General features: G+C 39.4%; 1 protein-coding gene across 1 annotated transcript; it reads left to right on the top strand.

The window, feature by feature from the left end:
• kat5b (K(lysine) acetyltransferase 5b) lies at positions 1-11,096 on the top strand. Its single transcript, XM_071898155.2, has 15 exons — positions 1-30; positions 111-177; positions 2,098-2,166; positions 2,300-2,436; positions 3,224-3,292; positions 3,624-3,800; positions 3,892-3,966; positions 6,098-6,160; positions 6,476-6,724; positions 6,832-6,921; positions 7,055-7,195; positions 7,938-8,031; positions 8,162-8,321; positions 8,429-8,510; positions 9,214-11,096. The coding sequence occupies exons 1-15, from the start codon at positions 1-3 to the stop codon at positions 9,346-9,348; spliced, it is 1,638 nt and encodes a 545-aa protein (XP_071754256.1). The 3' UTR covers positions 9,349-11,096.
• Positions 11,097-12,962: the final 1,866 nt, after the last annotated feature.

Genomic DNA, 12,962 nt, shown 5'->3' with positions numbered 1-12,962 from the left:
ATGACGAAAATGGCGGACAACGCAACAGTGGTAGGTCCCCGAAAGATACAATTTTAATTGCGAGACATTAGGTATTTTCAGCATACAAATTAACGTGTTGTTTTCGACAGGTGGAGGTCGTGGAAGGCTGTCGCCTCCCTGTTCTTCGTAAAAATCAAGAAAACGAGGACGAATGGCGTAAGTATTTCTCAGTAGTTTCGCCAGCGCTAAGCTAGCTAACTAGCTAACTAGCTAACCTCAGCTGTTGTTATCAAACGTAATGGCCTTTAGCTAAAACATTGTAAACACTACAGTCAGCAAGAACACATTAAATTATGCAATTTAAAGTTAAACGACGTCATTTTAAATAATTAAATGTATTTTTTAAAGCTTTATTGGCCTCCAGTAACGTTACATCATTAACTAGCCAAGTAGCGAGATAATTCTAAATAAGATGGGTTTTCTAATTAGAATAGGCTAGACCAAAACAGTCTGTGTTTTCAAGCTGTGGGTTACGACTCCACAAACAGAATTGCTCTAAGTACATGACATCTTGCCTGGACGCATTTTGGCTCAATTTTAGGGGTCATTTTGGGGCCACCTCCGCTGTCCTGTATTGAGACAGGCTAAAGGAAGAGAACAGGTATCACAGTCAATGCAGACAGCACAACAGATTGGGACAGGATTCAGTCTTTTGCTATATAGTGTGTGTACAAATTGGCACTACGAGCATCGGAACACACTCAATAAACTGGCAATAAAGTGCACTGATTGCTGTGTCAAGAGGTTGTTGGCATCAAGAGCCAACTGGCTGCAGCTGTATGTGAGTGTTTCACAGCTGTGAGAAGAAAACAAAACAGTGTTTATCATTATGTATTTTAAATGTATACTGCTTATTTACTGTGTATTGATGTAGGTTGACTGTAAATAATTATATGCCCATAATTAACATGGAGCTTATCAATACCCCTCAATTTCACAGTCATTTGGTTTGATCTTGTGAGAATCAATTAAGTTAGCCCTGATATGTGCCATTTTCTCTTTCTGTTTTTGTTAGTGACTGTATGCCAAAATTTTGCAAGGTAGTGTGCCTTGTTTATCAGCAAACACACGAGGGGTAGACAAAATAACGTAAATGCCACATGAAAGAGGACTTCAACTTTGAAGTAAAATAAATAATTGCAAAGGGAGCTGCACAGGCGAGTCATGTAAAGTTGAATTTCAATTAGCCGCTTGTGTCAGCTTCAAAAGAGGTTTGACAGTCATCACCTTTTATATTTGAGTTTTCAAAGCAAGGTCCGTGTGGCAACAAACCGTTCCAAAGAGGCCAAATAGCCAGTGTCCAAGTTGCAGGTGCATTGGTGAGAAAAATTGCAAAATTATTTAATGTGCCAAAGCAAAGGGTCTAGAAAACTATGACAACATATGCCAAACATGGACAAACTGTGCTGGCAAAGAGAAACGGTGGTTGCAAATCGAAGCTCACCAACAGCGATAGCTGAACTCATAACAGGATAGCTGCTAAACACCACAAAACTAGAGCCTCAAAAATGACCTCAGAATTGAATCAACACATCTGTGACACAGTCTCTACAAAAACTACATTGTTAGCTTCACAAAGCTGGTATTTATGGCAGAGCTACTATTTGGAAACCACTTGTATACAAGGTGCCACTCCGTATTAGGTGCTAGATATTCATGCATTATGTATTTCTGTAATTTTGTCCACCCTCTGTACATACTTTGTACAGCACGACTTACGACTGAATTGTTAGGGTCTTCTCTTGAGCTCGGCATACACCCGATTCATCAACCAATGCTTCAATCAAATGTCAACTTTTAAAATGTATTTGCATTGCTCGCTACTAACTGTCCACTACAGTTCATTTTGGTGGAAGAAGTGCTGCTGGCAAGTGTCTGTTGAGGTAGCAGCCACTGTCAAGCAGTAAAATAAAGTTTGATAACTTTGGCATTTCAGATTTGTCCTTAATATCGAGTTATCTCTTATAGCTAACTAGTGGCAAGCAAGCTGTATCTTCACTACTACTAGTGATAAACTTGATGGCTAGTTAAATACCTATGATCATTTTAAGTTGGTTTCTTTTTTCTTTTTTGCAGCATTGGCTGAAATTCTAAGTGTGAAGGAAATCCCTGGAAGAAAGCTTTACTATGTTCACTATATTGACTGTGAGTATAATTTTTTTTTTCCACATTTTTCTGCCTTTTTAACTGCAAGTGTTCTTGTAGTGTAATTCATATTAGACCAAAATGTCATGGCACATGTGTTGCTGTGTTTGTGTGAAATTGCTTGTGTTAAAAGTCAACAAGCGTTTGGATGAGTGGGTCACACCAGACAGACTGGACATGAAGAAGCTCCAGTTCCCTAAGAAAGAAGCTAAAACACCAACCAAGAATGGCCTTCCAGGGTCCCGTCCCAGCTCTCCAGAGAGAGAAGTGGTGAGTGTGTACTGCACTGCCAGATGTTTATCTCAGACCCTCAAATGTTGCAAGAGTAAGCTCAGGTTTGGAAAAATCACTTTAGCTTTGCTAAGGTACTAGTGTGTACAAGGAAGATGGCTTCCTCTTGGACGATCCTAGCTTTTACATCCCAGCATGATGGACAGCCATATGGTGCCTGTATGATGAAGGTAATGACCAGTTGGAACAGTTTGTGTAATTGATGGTCCATACCACAAGCGACTTGACACCCTAGTCAGTACATAATAACTTGGGTTTTTTATGAGCTGTTTGACAGTGGTGGCCAAGTTGCTAGTTTTAGCCTGGGCGTAACATTCAGACATCAGCAGCTATTTGCGTGGTAGCCTTACTAATGGCCTACAACACCATGTGTGCTGCTCGAGTCGAGCAATTACTTGGTTGAAATCAGCCAACAGAGTATATGATGTGGTGACTTGCTCTATGAACACAAGGTTACAATTTGTGTTCAGATTTTGACATTTAACTTAGCTTTAGCACACCTCGGATAATAGCAATTAAAGCAGACCGTTTCACAAAGAAACCTCCAGTTGTGAGAAAGATTGAAAGCCTCAGTTTCCATCCATGCTTTTATATTCATTCTATCAAATATAATTTTGACTACAGAAACTGTTTATTTTTCTTAAATATTATTCAAGCTACTTTAAATTTGTGTGTACATTGAATACCAGAAAGCTCAGTGACTTTGAAGGTTAACATGTGAATGTCAGTTAACTCCCTTCCTTCTCTTCCTTTCTGTTCAATTTAGAGGAAGAGTCTAGAGCTCAACCTACAACCTGCTGCAGCTCCTTCCAGAGGCAAAACCCTCCCCACACCGGTACAAGTTGAATTTACCCATTCTAGAGAGCCATGACTAAAGCTCTGTACACATTGGACCAGATTTACCTTGGGATAACCAGGAATAAGGGTTAAGGGAATAAGGGCTAACCCTAAATTTGATATGCTGTGGCTACTAAACAGACACAGTCTTGGCTAATACTGAGATAAAATCAATAGCTTTTAACTAATACAGTGGTTTGTATTTGGCAAATTTGAGCACATGTCTCTGGTTTGGCTGGAATCTAAAAATCTTGTATGTAAACAAATTCTTATTGAATAAGAATTTGTTTGTACTCATCTTTTCACTGAACAATATTTCTCTGGTGCAGAAGAGGAAAGCAGAGTCCGTCTCCTTGGCGACTCAGGCGTCCCCGGCCACCTCCGTGCCTTCACTGCCAGGTTCAGCTGAAGCCACTCAGGCGTCTGTTTACCCTGCTGTGAGGGAGACCAACACCTTCAACCCCAAGGCCCGCGACGACCACGAGCAGATCTCCTCTCTGACAACGGTGAAGCAAAACTTTCGGGCTTTTTCAGTGTTCGATCTGAAGTCTCTAAATCATTCGCTAGTGTGTAACCTCTGTTTTCTCAAAACAATAGAATGGCACGGCCCGACGACTCATCCCCTCTCAGCCAGGGAGGAAGAGGAAGGCTAACTGTGGGGGCACTGATGAGGTATGCAGCTCGAAGATATTTCATCTTCACATACAGCTTATTATTTTCCATTTTTATTCCAACTATAAACCACCATATCTTGGTCTCTCCATTTTTCAGTTTTATACATATGATGTAATTGGACTAATTAAATGTCAGTCACTGCTAGCTTTTTATTTTAATCCTCATTGTTTTTTTAACTTTGCAAACAGAAATTATTATTTTTAATTTACACATTTATTGGTAGCATTCTGGGAATCTCAAATTCATGGGCTGACAAATACACTTTAATACACACTCGGTGCTTAATAGTTGCAAAAGAGTCGGTTAACTCAAAGAACCACTTTACTTTAGTATCTGCATCAGCAATATGGCTATTGCAAGCCAAAACAATCCGGAATACTTGCTTTACTGATATGAGCAGAATTAAAGTGTTATAAAAGGTAGTTTTGCAGAAATGCATGATTGCAAAAATCTTAAAATTACTCACAATAATAATGTAATCCCTTAACTAACCCTTAAATTAATATTGTGTGATCTGACATAAGAATGTTTCCTGTCTTAAAATATTCACACTCTTCAGGAAGAAAAAGGCTTCTGATTATAATAAATACATATAGTATAATGCTAATGATGTAAAAGATAATATTTCACTTTGGTTCAGTATTTTCATTTTTCAGCACGCTCACCTTGACATAAGCAGTCAGCCTCTGAAACTCCTTTATGCTTTAAGATGTGGAGTTCGTATTAATACCGCCCATGTTATGTGAGGACAAGTAGGCTATGTTGCGTAATTAATGCATTAATTAGCTTGATTATGGCGGGACATTAGGCTCAAGTGCCTCTTGTTTGATTAGACGCCACTGAATATGAAAAACGATTATCTGAGGACTTTGCTTTACTTTGATTATCAGCTAGATTTTTGAACTTGTTAGTTTATGAATTTGAGACCAACAGAAGTTAATCTAATGCATGATAACATACCAGCCAGTATTAGGGGCTGACTGTTCACTCTGCTTTCATACATTTTCATTTTTCAACATTCATTGTCCCTGGAATGTGTATTTATAGGTTTCCAGGCTTTTTTCACTGATTTTGGCTAATTACAGAAGTTTTTTATAAAAGATGATAACACAGAACGCAGAATGAAAATATTACCTCAGTCACCCCACTGTAGGCTGAGTTCATGTTTGGATGTGATGCTTCTTGCTTCATTTTCACAGTGTGCGCTTCTTTGAGAAGATTGGTTTGCCCAAATCAGTTGTTTATGCTTTCCTTTGTACGACACTGAGTTGGTGTATATTGTCTCTTTATTTTGCCTTCCATGTTGATGTTTGGTGTTGTGACTTGAGTGATTGCTGTACTTCATTTGTGTGAAACTGCAATGATTTTTTTGTCAAGAGTGTTTATTTACACTTTTGACATGGGTCATTTGCAAACATATACTAAAAGAAAATCTTATCTACAACTGCACGTCATAATTGAGACTGCCTACATTTATAACATTGTTTTTAATCAAAATTAAGCTTCTTAAAGTTTGCTTTGAGAGGTTGGTGGAGAAAGCCAGGATGACAGTAGCTTAGTCTATTTGTCTTTCAGTTACACATTGAAAGGATTTAATGTCTTAAGTCAATGCTACCGAAAAAATGAGTAAACCCACTTTGTTTACAAACCTATAGCAGTTCAGACCTCTGAGTTAATTTTCAGTGTTTCTGTTCTACTACTTCAGCAAGCTCCTTCCACTTTAGCAGTTAACCTGTGGTGTTGAGTATAGAAAATCGCAGCACTTTTCTTATTTAGTCAATCTCTTATGACAATGGCTATTGGGCTCTTCGAATAAAGCAAACAAATCAACCTGTCAAATCCACATAAAAGAATTGGCCGAACGTTTGTGTTTGCTCTTTATCCTCGTTCTTCATTCATTGTCTGATATCACTATCAACAGCCAATTGCCAATATTGGTGGCTAACTACTGATGAACCCACACTGGAATATGTTCGCTAAAACTACAAATGTTATACTGAAGTTGGATATTGCTTTCAATTTACCCCCGTAACTCAACTGTTGGGTCAAACATTCAGTGTAAATAAAAATCATTTTATTCCCCTCTTAAGTTTCCAAAAGCCCCTGTTCGCTTGTGTTTTTCTGCTAGATGATAAAGGTTTTGCAGTATAACAACCCTCGAAGTGCCACTGTCTATCTGCCACCCCAAGAGGTCTGTTTTATTTCCTATTATTGCCCATTGACTGTGTATTGCTCTCCAGAGCCAGCTGTGCCATAGTGGGTCCAGTAAAACAGAGGAGCTGCTTACCTCTGACCCAAGCTTAGTCCTTTTGGTAGAGAAATGGGTTTAACCTGGCCATTGTGGTTACTTGTTAAAAGAAATTTTCTCTGAATTTGTAAAAATATTTAAACTCAATCAGCTTTTTAAGTTACACAGCTTTAAGTACTTCAAAATGATTGCAATAAGAGTGCATTAAAGTGAGAATTAATGATGTTGGTGCCTAACGTCGCCTCTCTTTACCACCAGGACTCCCAGGACAGTTCTGACGGCATCCCGTCCGCCCCCCGCATGACTGGCAGTCTGGTGTCCGACCGTAGCCATGACGACATAGTCACCCGGATGAAAAACATAGACTGTATAGAACTAGGCCGTCACAGACTGAAGCCCTGGTACTTCTCGCCGTACCCGCAGGAGCTCACCGCGTTACCCATCCTCTACCTCTGTGAATTCTGCCTCAAGTACCTCAAAAGCCTCAAGTGTCTCCAGAGGCATTTGGTGAGATTCTGTTTGAAACCTCTGTAGATAACTTAAGCCCTTTCTCTCCTGCTGTATAGATTATTGAAAATCGCTCTCATCTTCTCGTCTTTATCATCTCATGACAGACAAAATGTAATCTTCGGCATCCCCCAGGCAATGAGATCTACCGCAAAGGCACCATCTCGTTCTTCGAGATTGACGGCAGGAAAAACAAAGTTAGTGATTTATGAGTTATTATTCCCTCCTCAGAACATTTTTAACACATTTTAATTGGGTGTATTTTTTTTTTTTTTCATTATTTATTTATTTTTTTTATTGAATAATACCATCTTTCTTTTTTTTTCCCAGACTTATTCCCAGAACCTGTGTTTACTGGCCAAGTGCTTCCTGGACCACAAAACGTTGTATTACGACACAGACCCTTTCCTCTTCTATGTAATGACGGAGTACGACTCCAAGGGCTTCCACATAGTGGGCTACTTCTCCAAGGTACAAATTCTATCGAACATTTTAAAGTGCTTTTACAGTGTTTATATACACTCACTGAGCACTTTATTAGGAACACCTGTACACCTGCTTATTCATGCAATTATCCAGTCAGCCAATCATGTGGCAGCAGTGCAATGCAGAGGATCATGCAGATACAGGTCAGCAGCTTCAGTTAATGTTCACATCAAACATCACGGGGAAAAAATGTGATCTCAGTCACTTTGACCGTGGCATGGTTGTTGGTGCCAGACGGGCTGGTTTGAATATTACTGAAACTGCTGATCTCCTGGGATTTTCACACACAACAGTCTCTAGAGTTTACACAGAATGGTGCGAAAAACAAAAAACATCCAGTGAGTGGCGGTTCTGCGGATGGAAACGCCTTGTTGATGAGAGAGGTCAGAGGAGAACGGCCAGACTGGTTGGAGCTGACAGAAAGGAACAGTAACTCAGATAACCTCTTTACAACTGTGGTGAGCAGAAAAGCATCTCAGAATGCAACACGTCAAACCTGCAGGCCGATGTCACTTTGGTAGACGGTTGACATTGAACTGAAAGCTGATACCTACCCAGTATTAGTAAGGTGTTCCTAATAAAGTGCTCGGTGAGTGTATATGTGTATTTTTTTATTTACCAAGCTAACTCATTGATCTGTATGTTTCCACTGGTAACGGCTATTTAACATTCTAGCGCCTTACTAAGGTTTCTCAGCTCAAAATTAACTTTTGTCCTCTGTGTGCAGGAGAAAGAGTCGACAGAAGATTATAACGTGGCCTGCATCCTCACCTTGCCTCCTTACCAGCGGAGAGGCTATGGCAAACTGCTCATTGAGTTCAGTAAGTGTACAATTTTGAAAACAATGGCAAGACAGTGTTCAATACTTGTCTGTGTGCTTTGGAACATTTTCTGTATTCACCTCACAAGTGATAATCTCTTCACTGTGTGTTTGTGTGCTGTGTTTGTCAGGTTATGAGCTGTCCAAGGTCGAAGGGAAGACAGGCACTCCTGAGAAGCCGCTTTCTGACCTTGGTCTTTTGTCCTATCGCTCCTACTGGTCCCAGACCATCCTGGAAATTCTCATGGACCTGAAGCCTGACAACGGGGAGAGGCCGCAGATCACCATCAAGTATGTGGCCCATGGCTTTTTACCTCAACCTTTCGATGTAGCTCGAGAATAATATTCAGGCAGTTATTGGTTCCCTTTTTATTTAATGTTTTATTTTGTCCCTCCAGTGAAATCAGTGAGATCACCAGTGTGAAGAAAGAAGATGTCATTTCAACGCTTCAGTACCTCAACCTAATCAACTATTACAAGGTGAGAGACCAAGATAACATCTTTCGTCTTAAATTTATCATGGGACATCTTGATTCTTGCATTAAATTTGAGCCTGTTTTTAAAGTGATGATACACAGGCAAATAGAGCAAATATTTCTGCCAATCAGTATTTAAGATAACAGTTTCAGTAGATAAGAAGACTGTTCATTGGCAATTTAACTGAAGAATTTTGGTTGCTGGCGGTGTGAAAATGGATAAAATTACAGAACTTTCCATGAAAACTCAACTTTTTACTTGAGCAAGTTGACCACTTCATTCCCATCAATGATGAAATGATTAACATTTGAAAACACATTGCAGATAGCTAATGCTAGCTGCTAATGTTGTAGACTAGCAGTGTCCAGTCAAATCAGTCATGTTATATAACATGACTGATTATTTTCAAGATTTATATGAATGAAGATGTCAATGTAGCCAAGTAAAACATTATGAATTGACTCTTCTCACCCTGGTCACACCACCTTGGTGTGAAATGTTTTGAAGGAAGGACAGGTCTTCTGACCGCTTATCTTGTTTCTGATTGGATGATGTTGAAACTTTGGCACCAAATTTGCCCAAAATGATTGCCCATGTATCATCACCTTAAGTTTTCAGCCCAAAGCATCAAATGCTTCAGAGAAAGTGAAGTGACATCCTGATTCCAAAAAAAAAAAGTTTTGACTGTCTTGTCTCTTGCATCTAGGGTCAGTATATTCTGACTCTCTCTGAGGACATTGTGGAGGGGCATGAAAGAGCAATGCAGAAGAGACACTTGCGCATAGATCCGAAATGCCTTCACTTCACCCCTAAGGACTGGAGCAAGAGGGGCAAGTGGTAGAGTCCCAGCCTTTTCAGCCAATCCCCTTCCTCTGACAGTAGACTTAACTGAAGCGAGCGGTGTATCAGATACAGCTTTTTGTTGAGTTGTGGAGCCTCTATACAGAAACCTTTTTGAACCCAAGACTCCTTTTGTTTAAGATGTAAACAATGAACGGAGGTTGTCATTCAAGATGCGTATGCTTTTATTGTGAATAATAAAAAAAAACTATTAAATACAAAGCAAATTTAGGGAAAAAAGAGACAGACTGGTTAATGGTGTGACAGATTTTAAAAAAAGCCTTTTTAACAACAAAATAAAAAAACAAGTCCATGTGGCTAAGTCTTTATCTCTTCAGAAAGTTCATAAGTGTAAAAAAGATCATGTTTATGACCTTAACAATACATTATAACTGGGGTAAGGTATCTACTAAAACAGTGGAAATTAAAGCCTAAGAAGGCAAATAGGCCGCCTCATGAAGATGAGATGGTAGGTTTGCAGGTGATAATGATTCTGTATGGCATCGCCTCATATGAAACGTGTCCACATTTTTTCCTAAAATGTAGATAGGGAAAAGTTCAATATTTAGTGTGTTTCTATGGCGCATCACACACAAGTGTGGATCTTTGTCTACATTCTTTGTGCCTGACACACAGCAAGGAAGTAGAAAAGGTTCAAGGTTGCCATCAAGGATAATTTTTTATGTATCCCGAAAATCGTATAAAAACGTATAAGGATAACTTCTGGAAGAAAATCCATCCTTGTTCGACAAACTTTTTGCCAAGAATCCTTAGGCAGAGACTCTTTCCAGAAACATCACATTGGTTTTTCATACAACAGCAGTTGTCAACTAAACCTGAGTTGATGGAAACTGGACTAGATTTGGAAAGGGGACACATTTTATGAGAAACTTTACAAAGAAGGCACATTGTCACTGTGAGACCTGTGGCACTCATTAAACACTGGGACAACAAATATCTACGCAGCACTCCAAACCTTACTTATCAGTTTTTACTATAAAACAGTAATTGTGTACAAAGTGTCGAGGCTTGGAGTCATCACTCAGCTTCTGCCTCTGTTTCACTTGGTGCATCTGTTTGTTTTAATTTTGAAAGCAGTAGTAGCTGTTGATGAAAAGAAAAGAGTAACAGCCAACATGGCCATGTCAAGTTTATCATTTATTTACAATATTAGTCTTGCTTTTAATTTCCACACGGTTGATTAGTTTGTAGTGTTCCATGTTCTTTATGTGATCATACTAGTGAATATCACTCCTTTTTGGTTCAGATAATTCTCAGTCAGGACCATCTGTCCACAGTGTGCAATGAGACAAATCAATTTTCCCAAATAACTTTGTTACCTGTAATAATTGTACATACTGAGACTGTTTTGTAAAAACAAAAATGCTTAGAAAAGAAACAAGCCATGTTGAACTGTTAGAAGAATGTAAATTATGTGTACAGTTGTCTTTCCATTTTTTTACTTGAATGTAAACTAACAGGTGGCACAATAATGATTTAATGAAACTTTACTGACTTAACTGTTGTTGTTGTTAGGAAAATGCATCAAAAAAGTGATATCTTTCTTTCAGTTTGTTTCATGTTTACACGTCTCTTAGGATGTTGAAGCCCAAATTTATGTAGTTGAAATTCTCTGGATTTGCTATATCTTTAAGTGAAATACATTTAAAGTATAATTTGGACGTTTGATATGAAAATGTTGTTAAATTGATAAAAAAAAATATCTGAAAAATTCAAAAGTGTCTTTGTTTTAATGTGAGTAAAGGGTCCATTCTTAATTTTAGCCACTGGTAGTGCTGAATGAATGGACGTCACCGGAGCCAACATGACTTGTTTAAAATTTTATGCTATATTATATTTTATCATAAGCAAAGAGTTGCTGATTTCTGTTCATCTAAGGCAGTTTGACGATGGATTATGAAACGTTATGTCTGACCCCGTGACTTCCTTTAGTGGTGGTTAACTTTTCCTGCTGTGTGGTGATTACCAGAGAAACATATTTCCCTTTCAACTGGTTCTTACTGTCTGTGAAGAATAACAACCTGAATGGTAATTTCACTGGAATTCAGATATCTTGTGCATTGAGATAAGTGACACTCAACAAGCCCACAGTGAACACGCCCCCTGCAGCGCTCCCCAATCTGTAACACAAATTACACTATTTGTAAGTCATCACTGTCTGGAAGATGTATTGAGAGATGTATGGATGTAAGATGTATGGATTACAAAATTCATTGCAGTAAAATATCATGAAAACCCAATTTCATCTTATGCAGTCCACATCAAAATTGAAAAAAAAAATATGAAGAATTGTTTTTACGGAAAATGAAATCACCATGCAATGTACAGTGTAGTGCAGTTTTTATCTTGTTCCCCTTTGGGAGGTTCAGCTCTTTTCACTGAGTTGGTAACAGAGCCACCAGGGGGCAACATGATCACTTTCCCTCCCTGTGCATACACAATTTTATTACCAATGCTCAAACAAGGCAGAAGCTAGTTCAAAGTAATAATTTAGTTGTAATAGTGCCACCCTTAGGCTGAAAAGTGTAACTCTGTTAATGCTGGTGTGGCATTGGGTAACGTCCAAATGAGAAGTGGGCATCTGTGTGAACTGTGTGCAAATGTGGTTAAGTCCACAGGCAAATTACACAATAACTTTAAATATATTACAATTGAATAAGTTCAGGCATTGCTACATGAATAATGCATCCCTAGACTAGTTCATGGCTGCAGACCCATGACTTTGAAACTGGGCAGGGCAAGATAGGCAAAGGATTGATAGTGAGTTCAAAGGGATGAATAGCACCGCGCTCTGCATAGTTCTGGCATCTATTACACCCTACCCCACATAATTGTGTAAAACTTCAATAATAACATGCCACCCAGCTAGCTTTTCCTTGAGGGTAGCATCAACTTTTGGAGGTTAATCGTCACCCATTGATGTACAAACAAACTGCAAGGAACAGGATGCGAAGTAGTCTTGCTTGCTTAGTCACCCAGTCGGATGTCCTCCTCCAAAAAATTTAAAGGAGCCATTCTCAAATTGTTTCTGTTTGAATCAGGTTGTATGAACTGAACTCGGCTCCCAGGTTTGTTGTTCTCTGGGACGTCGCCTCTGTCAATCAGCATGCATTTGGATCCGTACAGTAGGCAGCAGATAACAAGGCTTTCAGACAGTAGCACCACACAAGCAGCGACCCGCTCACAGTGAATTTAGAGGTTGCTGTAAAGATTACGAGCTTCCTTGTTACTTAATACGAGTGCTCATGCCCGCTGGTAGCCCTTGTGCATTTCTGCACTGCGGGTTTGGATCGTCAGCCTGACATTTGGCTGCACTGCGGTTCTGGGGTAGCTTCTCCCAGCAGAACATCACAGCCATTTTCTTTCCACACCTGTCATACGGGCGAGGCACACCGATTCCCCAGAGGGCGAGCAGGAATTTCACACTTAATTATTTCACCCTCTCCACATTACTCATTTGGGAAGTCGTTCCTGACAACTAGTACACACCCTTCATCTTGGTACCTAGCTGGTGGTTGATATTCTGCGGACCGCTGAGATCTAAGAGCTCCGTCTCTTGGGTTTCTGCTCCTGGCAAGTCTTTCGCTTCAGGTT

The sequence above is a fragment of the Centroberyx gerrardi genome, chromosome 11 (assembly GCF_048128805.1).
Source record: "Centroberyx gerrardi isolate f3 chromosome 11, fCenGer3.hap1.cur.20231027, whole genome shotgun sequence".
Classification (NCBI taxonomy): domain Eukaryota; kingdom Metazoa; phylum Chordata; class Actinopteri; order Beryciformes; family Berycidae; genus Centroberyx; species Centroberyx gerrardi.
This window is presented reverse-complemented; position numbering and strand designations above follow the sequence as displayed.